The sequence below is a fragment of the Cryptomeria japonica genome, chromosome 9, assembly GCF_030272615.1.
Source record: "Cryptomeria japonica chromosome 9, Sugi_1.0, whole genome shotgun sequence".
NCBI classification, from domain to species: Eukaryota; Viridiplantae; Streptophyta; class Pinopsida; order Cupressales; family Cupressaceae; genus Cryptomeria; species Cryptomeria japonica.
This window is the reverse complement of record NC_081413.1, coordinates 214256698-214272833: the sequence shown is the minus strand read 5'-3', so window position 1 is coordinate 214272833 and position 16136 is coordinate 214256698. Positions and strand designations below refer to the sequence as shown.

The window sequence follows — 16136 nt, the reverse complement described above, 5'->3', positions numbered from 1 at the left end:
AAGCAGATTCAAAAGCAATATAATCTCAGTATTAAGGAGAAGACTAAGACAAGATTGTTTGCAGATATATATATATATATATATACCGCTTATGAAGAAAGTTTGATCAGAATTATATTACAGCCTTATGACAGTTTCATAATCAGATTGGTGGAAGGTTATTCTCAGATATCTGCACAGTTTTTGAAGACAGAAATCAGATTATACTCAGGCCTTTAAAGCTTAAGTGAAGAAGAAAATTATAGCAGTTTAAAGAAGGAAATTAGGTGTCCATCATCAGTTGTAGTGACAACATTCAGAAGGTGGAAAATCAGATTTATATCTAGTGGGTTGGTGCTCACTAATTCTGGATTGAGGAGTTGGTGCTTCCAGTGGGTTGGTGCTCACAAATTCAGAAGTGGGAGTTGGTGCTTCCAGTGGGTTGGTGCTCACGAATTCAGATTTGGGAGTTGGTGCTTCCAGTGGGTTGGTGCTCACAAAGAGTTAGGGGTTGGTGCCTCTAGTAGGTTGGTGCCTATAAACATTGTAAAAGAAATATATATATAGCAAACATTTTCAGTGGTTTTCTCCCACATTGAGTTTCGACTCAAATCTTGTGTTATTGTGTTCATATGCATGCTTATTTTAATTGATTGCAAAGTATTAAACTGGAAAACATTATTATACTAATTCACCCCCCCCTCTCAGTATAATTGTGTGCTCTTTAATTGGTATGAGAGCCGGTTCCTTTAGAGGTAGCCTTACAACTTGAAGGTAGATCCTTAAAAGAGCACAATGGTAGATAACTATGCAGTTAGAAATCCAATCTTCGATGGGACAAATTATGCATTTTGGAGTATCAAGATGAAAGCCTATCTGAACGCACTCGGTTATGATGTTTGGCAGTCCGTGGTGGATGGGTACACACCTCCGTCAACTCCTCCGACCGATATGGCAGGAAAGAGGAAGAGTGAGAATAACGCTAAAGCAGAACATGCCTTTCTATGCAGTCTAGCAGATTCCAAATTTACGAAGGTTATGCATTGCAAATCAGCCAAAGAGATATGGAACAAATTAAAAGGTATGTATGAAGGGGATGAAAAAGTAAGAGAAGCCAAGCTTCAATCACTTAGAATGAAATATGAAAGTCTTAAAATGAAGGAAGATGAAGACATCGCTGCCTACTTCTTGTGTGTGGATGAAATTGTGAACCCAATCATAGCATTGGGAGAAGAAGTTGAAGACACACTCCTTGTTCGGAAATTGCTAAGAACTTTGACAATGAAATTTGATCCTAAGGTATCAGCCATAGAAGAAATGAAGGATTTGAAAACATTGACAAAAGATGAATTGTTTGGAATTCTCACAGCCTATGAAATGAGAAGAGAAGACAAACCCTCTCTAAAAGAAGCAGCTTTCAAAATATCAAAAGGCAAAAACAAAAACCATGCACCAAAGGAGAGCTCAAGCAGTGAATTAGATGAGGCTGAAGCTTATTTCATGAGGAAATTCAAAAAGGGCAAAGGCAAATATAAAGGCAAATTTCCATTTAAATGTTTCAATTGTGGTAAGGTAGGGAACTATGCTTCAAAGTGTCCTCAAAATGAAAGCGATAGTAGTGAAGAGGAAAAGAAGAACTATCCAAAGAAAAAAGGAAAGAAATACTTCAAGAAGAACTACTCAAAGCATAAGAAAAGCTTCTACTTTAAACAAAGCTCTAGTTCATCAGAAGAAAGCTCTGAAGATATGTCCAACAGTGATGGAGAAGAAATTCTTTTCATGGCAATGAAAGTTGAGGATGATGAAGATGAAAAAGAAGAAGAACAAGAGGCTATGGGTGATGAAGAAGATGTAGATCTAGAAGAAGAGTTACATTATGCTTATGAACAAAATGAAAAACTAAAAGGAAGGGTTTCAAAATATAAGACAAAATTACAAGAGTCAAGCAAGCTCATTGAAGACCTAAAAATACAATTAGAGGAAGCAAAGAAGAATGAGAAAGAGATAAAAGATCAGCTTAAAAGTAAAGAGGAAGGATGTAGTAAATTAGAATCAGAAATCGTCTCCTTAAAACAAGACTTGGAGAAACATCAGAAATTTGAAGACAGTACCAGGAAAATGGATAAACTTCTCAAAACACAAAGACCTACCTTCATTAAATCAGGTCTAGGACATAAAGAAGATCAAACAGCCAAGGCTACTAGTTCAAAAACCTTGGATGAGTCATGGAAGATAGTAGAAAATAAAAGAAGGAAGAATGATACTCATAAATCTCATCCTCCTACTAATGTGTTGAAAACATCCCACCTAAAGAAATCACATGTAACTAATAATTATTCATTCAAAGGACATTGTTTTTCATGTTATAGGTTTGGTCACAAAGCAATACATTGTAGGAGTCATACTAGAAATATTTCTAATTTTACTCCAAAGAACCACAATTTATTTTCTCCTCTAATGAATTATGATGTAATATGCTATAAGTGTCACAACTTTGGACACAACCAGATTTTGCAGAACTATCTTTCCTAGTTTACCAAGAAAGGAAGATGTACCCATCAAAAAGGAGGAAACGTCTTGAATGACTTGGAAGAAAAAACAGCAAGAAGATAAAGAATCCCTATTTGTCCAAATAGCTCTTCATGCAAAGAACACGAAGGATAGGTGGTATGTAGACAGTGGATGTTCAAGGCATATGACAGGGGACAAAAACAAGTTCATCTCCTTTGAACCAGCAGATGAAGGAACAGTATGATTTGGTGATAACACAAAAAGAGAAATAAAAGGTAAAGGAACACTTAGCCTAGATTATGGAAAGACTAAAACTGAAAATGTGTTATATGTTAAAGGATTAAAAGAAAATATGTTAAGTGTTAGTCAACTTTGTGACCAAGGACATAGTGTAACATTCTTGTCTAAAGGATGTGAGATTAAAAAGGATGGAAGAATTATTGCAAATGCTCATAGAACGGCAAATAATTTGTATATTCTAAATGAAATAAATAAAGAAACATGTAATTTTGTTCAAGAAGATGAAAGTTGGCTATGGCACAAAAGACTAGGCCACCTTAACTTTGACAATCTTGTCAAAATCAGCAAAAAGGAAGCAATGAGGGATATGCCTAGAATTACAAAACCATCAAATATCATTTGCAAGCAATGTCAATTTGGAAAACAAACTCGAGTAAGCTTTAAGTCCAAAGAATACTCTTCTTCAAAACCTCTAGAGCTTATACATACTGACTTGTGTGGACCAACTAGAACAAAAAGTTTGCAAGGTGAAAGGTATTTTATGCTACTTATAGATGATTATTTCAGGATGACTTGGGTTGCCTTCCTAAAAGAAAAATCTGAGGCTCTTACAAAGTTTAAAGCTTTCAAAGAGTTAGTTGAAAATGAGATGGATGCCAAAATTAAGTGTCTTAGATCAGACCGAGGAGGAGAATTCACTTCAAATGAGTTTGAAGATTTCTGCACAAAACATGGAATAAGAAGACAACTTTCAGCATCAAGAACTCCACAACAGAATGGAGTTGTTGAAAGAAAGAACAGGACAGTTCAGGAAATGGCAAGAGCTATGTTAAATGAATCAAAGATTGCTGACACCTTTTGGAAAGAAGCAGTTCACATAGCAGTGTACATATTGAATAGAGCGCAAATAAGGGTAAACAATGACAAGACACCATATGAACTATGGAAAGGAAGGGCTGCAACTGTTGATTATTTCAGGATTTTTGGCAGCACTTGCTACATTAGAAGAGATGAAGAGGACTTGGGAAAGTTTGATGCCCGGTTAGATGAGGGAATATTTCTTGGATATTCCACCAGAAGCAAAGCTTATAAATGCTACAATAAAAGACTTCACAAGATAGTTGAAAGTGCTAATGTGAAGATAGATGAAGGAAGACAATTTGAGAAAGCTATAGAAGATCATCCTAAGGAACAAAGTGAGGAAGAAGAATTAAAAGAAGAAAGTGAGAATGAGGAACAAGAAAGTTTTGAAACTCCATCAAAAACACCATCAAAGACACCTTTAAAAACACCATCAAAAACTCCATCAAAGTTTGTTCAGAAAAATCATCCAGAAGGCTTGGTTATTGGAGAGTTGGATACAAATATTCAGACAAGGAGAAGACTGGCTACCACCACAGAACATGCTCATTTCTGTCTACTTTCTAATATAGAACCAAAAAATTTTGATGAAGCTAGTGAAGACAAGTATTGGGTAAATGCTATGAATGAGGAGTTGGACCAAATTGAAAGAAATCACACATGGGAGCTTGTTCCAAGACCCTCAAACAAAAATGTCATTGGAACCAAGTGGGTTTTTCGCAACAAAATGAATGAGGATGGTGAAATTACAAGAAATAAGGCAAGGCTTGTGTGTAAAGGCTATGCACAAGTGGAAGGAGTCGATTTTGAAGAAACCTTTGCCCCAGTTGCCAGGTTGGAAGCCATCAGAATGTTTCTAGCTCTTGCAAGTAATAAGGGTTTCAAAGTATATCAAATGGACGTGAAGTCAGCCTTTCTAAATGGTGATTTAGAAGAGGAAGTGTATATTGAACAGCCCGAAGGATTTATCTTGTCAGAAGAGGAAGATTATGTATGCAGATTAAAAAAGGCACTCTATGGCCTCAAACAAGCCCCCAGAGCATGGTACTCCAGATTAGACAACTACCTTCAAACACAAGGGTTTAAAAGAGGAGCAGCAGACAGTAATTTGTATTTCAGATGTGAAGGTAATCATTTGCTGATTGTAGTTGTTTATGTAGATGATATCATTTTTGGTGGTAGTAAGAATCAAATGTGTGAAGAATTTGCTTCTAACATGCAAAAAGAATTCGAGATGTCTATGCTTGGAGAACTTTCTTTCTTCTTGGGATTGCAGATTTCACAAACAGATGAAGGGATATTTCTCTCACAGACTAAGTATGTTAGGGAGATGTTGAAGAAATTCAGAATGGAGGATTGTCATCCTATCAGTACTCCTATGGTTACTGGTTGCAAACTTAGTAAAAATGATGAATCCCCTGATGCAAATCAGACGCAATATAGATCCATGATTGGAAGTCTCTTATATGTAACAGCTACCAGGCCAGATATAATGCAAGCTGTTGGTGTAGCAACACGGTATCAAGCAGCACCAAAGGAAACACATGTACATGCAGTAAAAAGAATCTTCAAGTATTTAAAGGGTACAATGGATTTTGGATTGTGGTATCCAAAATGTGATGATTTCACTCTCAAAGCATACACAGATGCCGATTGGGCAGGTGACAAGGATGATAGCAAAAGCACTAGTGGAGGAGCCTTTTTCCTTGGCAACAACCTTGTATCCTGGTTGAGCGAAAAACAGGCTTCAACATCTCTATCTACTGCAGAGGCAGAGTACATTGCAGCAGCAGCATGTTGTACGCAAGTATTGTGGATGAAACAAACCTTGCAAGATGTTAAGATTGAGTATGATCATCCTATCTCTATCTATTGTGATAATACAAGTGCAATCAGTATGTCGAAGAATCCAGTGATGCACTCCAGGACAAAACACATTCCTATCAAGATTCATTTCTTAAGAGAACAGGTTCTTGAGCAGCAAGTAAAGTTGGAATATGTTCCAACAAAAGAGCAGTTAGCAGATATCTTCACAAAGCCTCTTCCAAAAGAGACTTTTGAGTACCTAAGGGAGAATTTGGGAGTAATATCACTCTCATCCTTTCAGTAAGTGCTTTGTATAAAACCTACATTAAAGAAGGGCAAGTTACAAACAACAAAAAAATCTCTTGCCATTGATGTCAAAGGGGGAGAAATTGGAGACAGGGGGAGCAGTCAGTGGTTTGAGGGGGAGCAATCTGAATTGAAAGGTTGCCATCAATGACAAAGGGGGAGATTGATGGAAATATTGTCATTGATGTCATTAAAGACTAAAGACTCAACACATATATACAGCATACTAAAGACGAACTCTATCAATGATTTGTTGAAGACAAAGGACAATTAATATTATGGCAACCTCATCATATTTATTAGATAAAAGACAACAGAGATTATTAAGGCAAATACACTTGCCATTCTATTTGCCACTCACTGGCTGACTTCTTTCATAATTATTAGCGTGGAGTATGGAGGAGGACGTGGATAGGAGATGAGTAGATCATGGGTTCGAGGCACAATCATGGCCATAGCAAAAGACACAACAACTGTGTGATTAGAGACAATTACATTCATTGCATTGAACATCAAATAAAGCTTAATGGAGGATGCGATGAACGGTGCGAAGGAACAAATATTAAAATGATATGGAGCGATTGCTAATATACATGAACGCTAAAAAGACGACTTCATGAAAGTTCATAAAGAATTAAAATTATGAAGAAGCGATTAAAGTTTTGAATATGAAATGATCATCATCATATGCGATATAGAAAAATAGCAACGAATATGACTTAAGAGTGCAGCGATTCATTTTTTGAAGACGTGAAAATGAAAAATATAATAAAGATTAAATTAAGTAGTCTTTATTTATTTCAGTGGAGATGGTTAATAATAGTTATGAAATATGGCTAATATCGATTTTATGAACTAATATTAATGTGGCAAGCAAAGTTAATGGTTAGTCAAAGATACGTTTAGTGGATATTTTTTAATAAAGGCACAGTTCGTAAAGAATGTGACTAAAGTTTTAAAAAGATGCGATCATATTTGATAAAAGGTTTGAACTTATCCATGCTCTTAAAAGGTTAATTAAAAGTTAAAATCCATCAAAAGAAAGATCTTTATAGAAGGATGCAACTCTTTGGAAAAGAGACACCTCCGTTAATGAATGAAGAATGATGTCTTTTTGAAGAATTCGAAGGACTATAAATATAGTCTATTATTTGCGAAGTAGAGTGTGGTATATGTGTAGAGAGTGCTCGTATTATAAATAAAAAGAAATTTGTGGGTGTATGTGTGCTGAGAAGATAATAAGTATATACAGCTGTAGATGTAGAAGAGAATGCTGGAAATATAAGAATCTGCTGACAATTAGTGGTGTGTATAAAAAAATTTAAAAAGGGATGTTGAGAAAATAATTGTGAAAAAAAAATGTTGTGTATGTACTATTAAAGATATTTTTTAATATACACAGGCATATTGAAAGTCTGAAAGTACAGATCGTTGGATTAAAATAAGTAGATTCAAAAGCAATATAATCTCAGTATTAAGGAGAAGACTAAGACAAGATTGTTTGCAGATATATATATATACCGCTTATGAAGAAAAATTGATCAGAATTATATTACAGCCTTATGACAGTTTCATAATCAGATTGGTGGAAGTTTATTCTCAGATATATGCATAGTTTTTGAAGACAGAAATCAGATTATACTCAGGCCTTTAAAGCTAAGTGAAGAAGAAAATTATAGCAGTTTAAAGAAGGAAATTAGGTGTCCATCATCAGTTGTAGTGACAACATTCAGAAGGTGGAAAATCAGATTTATATCCAGTGGGTTGGTGCTCACTAATTCTGGATTGAGGAGTTGGTGCTTCCAGTGGGTTGGTGCTCACAAATTCAGAAGTGGGAGTTGGTGCTTCCAGTGGGTTGGTGCTCACGAATTCAGATTTGAGAGTTGGTGCTTCCAGTGGGTTGTTGCTCACAAACAGAGTTAGGGGTTGGTGCCTCTAGTAGGTTGGTGCCTATAAACATTGTAAAAGAAATATATATATAGCAAACATTTTTAGTGGTTTTCTCCCACATTGGGTTTCCACTGAAATCTTGTGTTATTGTGTTCATATGCATGCTTATTTTAATTGATTACAAAGTATTAAATTGGAAAACATTATTATACTGATTCACCCCCCCCCTCTCAGTATAATCGTGTGCTCTTCATTGTTGATTTCACAAATGTCAGCTAGGGCTTTGAACATCTGAAAAACCGTCTCATATTTAGAGATAACTGGCAAAATGTGGTCTCTCACTGAATCCACAATTATCTTAAGAGCCTTCTCATTGTCCTTGCTCCTCCGAATTTTCTCTGTATCATCAGAGGGTTCAGGAATTTCACTTTTGACATGGGAGTCAATTTTATTTTCTTTCAAAACAAGCATGATCCTTAATTTCCAAGATTCCAAATTTGAAGCTCCATCTAATCGATCTTCAAACCTAACTCCGGTTGCCATTAGGATTATAGGAATGTGACCTACTAAGGGCCGAGTGAAAGTCTATAAGATCGTTACAAAATTTAATTTGATATTCCTTAACTTGGCTCTGATACCATGTTAAGTTTATATAAATTCTGTGATCAAGAGGATAGAAAAGATAAAGATGTAGTCTGGAATTTAAATTTGAACTGCAGTTGTGTGAATGAAGGAAGCACAACACTTATTAATTTTCGGTATTGTCCTCCTCCCCATCGTATGCATGTTATATATCTAAGTGAATGAGAGGGTACGTAGGGAAGAGATATGTCTTCCCACGTGGGAAGACACATCTCTCCCTACGTACCACTCAGCACTTTAACAAACATATCGCGATTTGTTTAACCCAGCCCGTAAACATTAATGGGTGTAACCGATAATATTTATTTATAATTTATAGTTAACGTGTATAATAATTATGTTAACATATATTTAATTCATGTATCGGAAATGGTACAACCGATGTTACAAGAATTAAGAATTATCACTTTCACTCTATCAGATGCATCATGGAATCAATGGTTTGGTATTGTCTTGCTCTTCAAAATGTTGGTTTCTTTTAGACTGCTTATGTTATTATTAGATGCTTTTAGTTTTATTGTATTAAAAAAGCGAAACATTAATTGTAATATATTATTTTAATATCTACTTCTTTGTTGTCTCCAAAATCCAGAAAATTTCTGCCTTCACTATATCTCTGCTCGTCCATCCTTAATACATTGAGAAATGCTATGAAATATATATCATAGGGTCCTCAAGCCTGCAAACTCAGTGTTATTTAGCAAAATATTTCTATTCTATATCGTGGTCTACTTGCAAATACTTATTCAGTGAATTCTAGGAGCAAATCCAAGCTTTCTAAATTTTTCGTAACAGCGATACCTCATTCCTGTACAATTCAAAATCTGGGATACCACATCCCTGCTTTCTGTCAAGTAAAAACAAAAATCAAATAGAGAGACAATAAATATTAAAGAATGTATTGACAGACAAAAATCTGTAGAGTAAGATAATGCAGATCTGGATTCGTAAATTGGTCACTGATTTGTCATAGCCCACTATGGTTGTGTCAGAATTCTAGTTGGACAACAAAGACATTATACTTGTAATAGATAGAGTGCTACATTAAATGGCTTTGAGGCCCTTAAATTGACTTCATGGTTTGTTTTATCCGGTTTGAAAGTATGGGGCAATTAATCAACCACTTTGTGGTAGTCTAGTAGACCATTTTGCAGACAATTTGGAATAATGTAGGTTCCAAGAGAATATATCATTGTTATTTTTGTAATCATATGATATGAAATGTTGCATAATATATATATATCTTATAATTAATGAGCCATCATATTCATAGTTATATCGTAAACATAAAACTCTAGCACATGTAGTGACGAAAATTACTCAGAAGTGTTCCAAATGGAATTTCTTCAACATATTCTGGTATGCTCGAGTAATAGATAAAATTTCTCCAACATATTTTGGTATGCTTGAGTAATAGATGATTTTTTTCTTGAATTATGGCCACTTTTATATACATAACATATAAGTGACATGTTATTTTATAATATTTATCAATAACAATAACCATTTTTATCAGTAAATATGGCTTCATAATCATAAAATTTCACAACTGTTGTCAATGCTATCTAAAGGAGATGCCATGAAAGCAAGTATTGATTACTTGTGCAAGTCATGTCCTTTATTTAATGCTAAACAAACTTTCCTCCACCATTTAAGATACTTTACTCATCATTTAACATTTCTTTGTGTTTTGCAGAATGCGAGATAGGTATAACAACCCAATTGAGGGAACTGAGGTTGGCATTGACTTATCTTCTTATGATTTTCTCCCCCAATCTTGTGGATGATAAATACCCATGTTTCTTAATCTTTCTTGTTTTTCTCTCTCTCTCTCTTTTCTTTTTTTCTAAATCAGTATCTTTCTCATGATCTTGTTGTCTTCTCCCTTTTTTCCATTTCTCCAAATTGTGTTTTTTTGTAAATAATGATTTCTATATTTTTATTATAGAGAGACTATTTAGATATCTTTTCTATGTTGATATGTGGATGTTTCTTAATATTTTTCTCTTTAATAGCAAACAAACTATTTTTAGCATGCAATTATCTCAAGTTTATGACAGTCTTCTTTTTGCAAATTAGAAGATTTTAGAAACATATATTAATTGAAAAGAGCACTGCATTTTTAGAGATATGTATAAGGAAGATTCGACTTCCATATAATTACTAGTTCTTTTCTTTTAAGGGAAAAGGTAACCTCTTGAATATTTGAATGTACTAGGATGTATTAGAATCATGATGTAATAAAGTGTATGTTTAGACTTGTATATAATAAATTAGGTGGTTAGATGTAGGTCATTCAATAAGTTTTTAGTTGTTATAGATGATTAAATAGAATGTATTATTGTCAAGATGCTAGTCGTAATAGTAATTTTCTAGTTTTATAAATAGTTGTGCTCACTTTATGAGATGCAAGTCTTTTTCTCTCATCTCATTCTTTTGCTTATACTAACATTGTTATCGAATCCAAGTTCACTATTGTGAAGAAAGTTGGGAAGACAAATTCATAGGACATTTGTGCTGGTGTGGCATTCATGATTGTGGGTCAAGGGCACAATGTGCATCAAGGGCATGAGAAAATCACTAAAAAGTATACAGATATTTTTCTCAAGTCCATAGTTGTAGAAGTTGTAGGTAGTCATTTCTTTCTAGGCAGTCAAAAACTTTGTAATGGATTTGTAGGGTTACTATCAGAAACAAACCAAAAACTGGTTTATCAGATGTAGGCAGAATAGGAAATTTCTATCTCTAGTTTCAGCCCAATGAACGAATACATCATGAGGATTTTTCAAAGCCAGAGATTTGTGGGTTTTTTTAAAAGTTGCAGTCAGAATAATCTTTTCATAGTTGCAGAAAATCACAAATATTGTGGGACTTGTAGTGTGTGGGTAGCATGATTTGTCATGAGGGTCACAGTTCAAATCTGCAGTGACTAGGGCATTATTTGTTGGTAACTCTTATTTCAAATTCCTTGCAAAGTTTTATTTTTTTTTTGGTAAAATTTGAAGAGGAGGTTCAAAAAATTTCTGTAAAATTTGGAGTTTTCATAATAAAATTTGAAGGGGTTTTCAAGTTTGACAAAATTTGCAAAATCTAAGGATTAGAATTTTTGGTAAATTTTATGTTTTCAGTCAAATTAAAGGGGTTGCCAAATAATGAATTTTTTGGAGAAAAAAGTTTATTTTCTAGTGTAATATACAAAATTGAGTATTGTCAAAAGAACATGAAAAATTATAATATCTAAAGTCACAAGAGACTCACGATTGTTAAGTACTAGATGTTTGATTGAATTATCATAGGGACTAAAACTAGGTCTACAACCAACAGCCCAAATCATTTTGGCATGCATCACTAGGAGGCCTATTGATACTCAAGTTATTCATGTTTGAATATTTAATTCTCAAAATCCGTAGTGCGACATTTGCATTTAATTTGGATAATCTGAAAACCAAATATCAAATCTTAGAAAAAGGCTAGGTCCTATATTTAAAAATTTATTTTTGACGAAGTTGTGTGAGTGGGTCTTTGTTAGAAGATCTTTTAAAAATTGACAATCTTAGTAATTAGATTGTTATTGTCAACAAACCGATTGATGGTAATTGTTTCTGTCACCACTAACAACCTACCACCCTCCTTTGAGACATTTGTGGAGTCTCTTAACCTATAGGCCGTAAGTCAAGTTCCAACTTTTGATAAGGTCAATGCATACCTGCTATAAAAGGAGTGTAGACAACAACAAATGGGTTAATCTACATTTGAAGAGAACGCAAATATATTGAGAGGAGCGGGTGAATCAATATGTTGCAACATTTTACAAAATATTATTAATCACAATGACATCATTTACTCAACATCAATAATTATGCACACGAGAAGAACACAACACCACATGATATTTACGTAAAATTGATCAGTAAAAGTAATTAAATATCAAACTTTGGGATAAAGTAATAATATTTAACTAATCAATTATAAATCAACTACTGATCACTGCCAAATCAAACTGTGAACTGAAGTGCAGGAAATCACTAATTTGAATTGGACTGGAGCTCTGCCCAAGACTGGCAAAAATAGTATTGTTTGAATTGACACTTACTAAAAATAGTAAGTCATGAAAACAACTCCGAAAAATATGCTCGTCGAACCCCATGAATGAGCTCGGAAAACCTAGAAAAACCTCAAAATCCAGTCAGTTGCCACCAACTTGCTAAAAATAGTAAGTTCGGAAATTACTTTAGAACAAGATGTATGTTATACCTTTGCAAAGCCCTCAAAACACCCAGAAGGAATCCACAATCCGAATCGAAGAATCCCTACCAAACAAGCATCAATTGGCTCACGCAGTATTCCACAAAAATAGGAAAATCCTAATTCCTGATTCCAGTCAACGTACGGGTCTCCGGAATAGGCTAATGGACCACTGGTTTCTCCTTATTGAGAAGGGGACATTACACTCCATATTTCCAATAACGAATGGAAAGGTAATTGTTGCCTTTTGTCTTATTCTTTTGAAACTTTGATATGTTTCCAGTTGTTTGAGAACTTCAAGTAGGACCATCCTGTTGGTTGGATAGATCAGAAGTTGGTAAGGACGACTGTTAAAACCTTGAATTCTTATATATGTAAATTTTGGAAACTCGATAAACTAGGATACATACTTGTTGATTAGACTTTTAGCTTTAGGAGACAACCTCTGGTGAGTTCCTCCTTGTAATGTCCTTTTGATGTACATCAAGAATGCATCATTGACTCGCTTGAAATGGCTCTTCTCCTTAAGCTGCAACTGCGGGTAATAGTCATAAGACTTGAATTCATTTTCTCCATTGCCAATTAGGCCTATGCAAACCAGTAGGAATATCTAAAATTTCTGGCCAATGAGTAGATAATGTAGGAGCTCATGTAGAATGACTTTGTCTTCTCCAAATTTATCATCTGTTCATGAAGATTGTTGCTGATTATGCGGGATCAATTGAACATCTTGACTCTCGAGGTAATTTTATCTATGAAATAGTACATCCATGTCTCAAATGGCACACCCTGAGGGCTGCCCATTACCCTATTCAACAGTAGGATGATATCACCATATTCCTCTTTGAAGTATGGGCGTAATAGATTCTTTGGCACTTTCCCTTGGGGTCTTTTCCTTTCCAACCATGACTTGTTAATATTTGCCGCACAGAGTTCAGACTGGTTATCATAGATCCTCTTGGTATCTTCTTTAGTCTTGTTGGAGGTTTTATTGTAGTTTGGAATTCCAAATGTTTCTTGAATGGCTAACTCTGAAAGATTAGCTAAAACCCTTCCATTAGGTGCAATGATCTCTCTTGATTGTGCATTGTAGTGTATGGCACACTCAACTATTAGCTCAACACATTCATTAGCTAGAGGAAATCCATCTGCTTGGATGATGCCATTTCTCATCATCCGGCAAACAATGGGTGTCGACAGGTATCCATCATGCCCATACATTCTCTTTTTGAATTCTTCTAAGTCAACATGTCCAAGGTCAGTGTCTGTGACATTCTTCCATTTAGATTTGATCTTGGATTCTGGATGTACTCCTTTACTGGCAAACTTCATTGGTGCTTTTTTGGAAGGTGCTCCTTTGGTGGTCATTAACCTGCATAACACATGAAAATTCAATATCATTTTCAAGACAACTTGCTGATTTTAATTATGATTTTAGACCCTTTTTACTTGAAAATTTCACTTTCAGCTTGTCAAAAAGCTAAATTTCTGCAAAAAGCAGACTGAAAGTGAAGAATTTGGTCTAGAAATTGATGAATTTTGAGAGAAATAAGACTGAATATTAGAAGAATTCAGTCAAATTCAGATTTTGGATCATTGAAATTGCTCTTTGTGACTGAAATTCACCTTTAATTCTGAAAATTCTGTCTTAAAATCAGAAAAAGCACTTTATTCTTGTGTTTCAACACTTAGACAATTTCACTCCTTCAAAATTCCTCTTCAAAAATTAACTTTCACAAAAATCTGAGAGAACTTCTTCTCAGTTGCTCTCCAAATTTCCAACCCGAATAATGAATTTTGAAAGTGACTGGTTGAAAATATATAGAGTTTAAGGATTTTAAACTTAGAAGCTTCATCTTTGTGTTTTTTTGTTTTTTCTAATTTTTCATTATTTTTTTTCTGTATTAATGTTTTAATTCTTTCCAAAATGGAAAGTTTTATTTCTCTCTCAAATTTCCATCCTTAGCTAAGGAATCTTCTAGAACTTTCTTTCAATTACTAAAATTCTTGGATTTTTGAAAATATTTCTAAGTGGTGAAATTATTTTCCTTTTGAAAATTATTAAATATTAAAATATTTGATGTGTCAAAAAATTATTTTCCAACCCATTCATTGATTGACCCTTGATTTCATGTGCAATTTTTGTCAATTTTTTTTTTCCTTTAGCCAATTTTTGTCTTTCGCCATGGCAAGTTGATCTTCATCATGTCTTACCCACAGGTCATGGGCGAATTTTCATGTCTGGCTCAAGGCATCTTCACATATTCCATTTATGCCTTGGCAAATTTGGAATGTCTATGTCTATCCATCTTGGAAAACTTTGTGCAATTTTCCTTGGCAAACTTTATTCCTCTTGGCAGACCTAGAAGTTGTCTAGACATTCATATCCTTAAGACATCCTTTCATGTCGGACTTTGATACTTCTTGGCACATATCTTTTATGGTAAGGTGAACTTTGGAGGTTGTTTGGATATCTTTTCACCTTTCAAACTTGTCTTGATTTAATATTCTTTCCCTTATGTGTTCATGGCGGAGTTTGAAGGTGTTTGGACATGCTACCTAGTGCTGTGTTTTAGACATGTTTATTTTGCTTCAATCTTGGCGGACTTTGAAAGCTCTTTGCCATTCCAAACTCCTTGCTTTCTTCTTTTATTCTTCTCCTATGTTATGGGAACTTTGCTTGCCATGTCATTATGCTTTAATCTGCTTTTATCCTTCTCCTTGTGGCGGACTTGGAGTCTCCTTAGACACGGCGTACTTTGACAATGTCTTGCCATCTTCTATTTGGCATGGTGAGGTTTGAAGGTTGTTTGGATGTCTATCTTCTAGGGAAGTCAGACTTGAAGAGTCTTGGCATATGGCGGACTTCAACTCTCCTTGGAACTTCCCTACTGATGCTTAAGGCGGACTTTGTCATGTGTTAGACAAGGCGGACTTGGAATGCTTTATGCCAACTTATGTCTGCTTTTCTAGATGGCGGACTTCATAGAGTTTGGACATCCTTCATGGCCGGGCAGGGTTTGAGTTGCTTGTGCCACACACTTGATAGGGCGGAGTTCAAGGAAGCTTGGACATGCTTCCTTATGTGCCTAGGTGGGGTTTGCCAACCTTTGGACAAGTTGCTTTATTCAATCCAACTTAGGCGAACTTAAAGATTTGTTTGTAAAATCTCCCTTGTTGCTGTCTTAACCTTAGGTAGGAGTTTAATTGACTCTCGCCATGAGTTTCTTAACTGAAGGTAGGAGTTTTCCGTGTGCTTGCCAAGTTTGTTTGTGCATGGGCGGAGTTCAAGGAAGCTTGGACAAGCTTCCACTTTGTATTGCCTTTGACATCTTAACCTTGGCGGACTTTATGCTTTATCTACCATCTTCTATCTTGGCTGGGCAGAGTTGATATGTTCTTGGATATTCTTCCATGATCTAGGCAGACTTCGAGCTTGGCAAGCCATCCACACCTTGCTTTAGTCGGACTTTGCTTAGTCTTGGCCATGTCTTTCATGCCTTGGGTGAGTTTGTCCTTCATGCCATTTTTCTTCTTCCAAACATCTTCATTCATACTGCCATGTCCATCTTTGACTTGCTACGTTCATACTTGGATCATCTAGAACAAATCCCTAATTAGGGTTTCCACCTTGCTTTTTACACTTAAAACTTAAA

At 35.0% G+C, this 16136-nt stretch overlaps 1 protein-coding gene across 1 annotated transcript in view; it reads left to right on the top strand.

Annotated features, from left to right (window-relative positions):
• LOC131044535 (protein HAPLESS 2) overlaps positions 1–16136 on the top strand; it is a 348241-nt gene that overhangs the window by 41335 nt on the left and 290770 nt on the right. The window contains exon 4 of the mRNA XM_057977882.2: positions 9932–9971. Within this exon, the coding sequence (XP_057833865.2) occupies positions 9932–9971 (40 nt within the window). The remainder of the gene's footprint in view (positions 1–9931; positions 9972–16136) is intronic.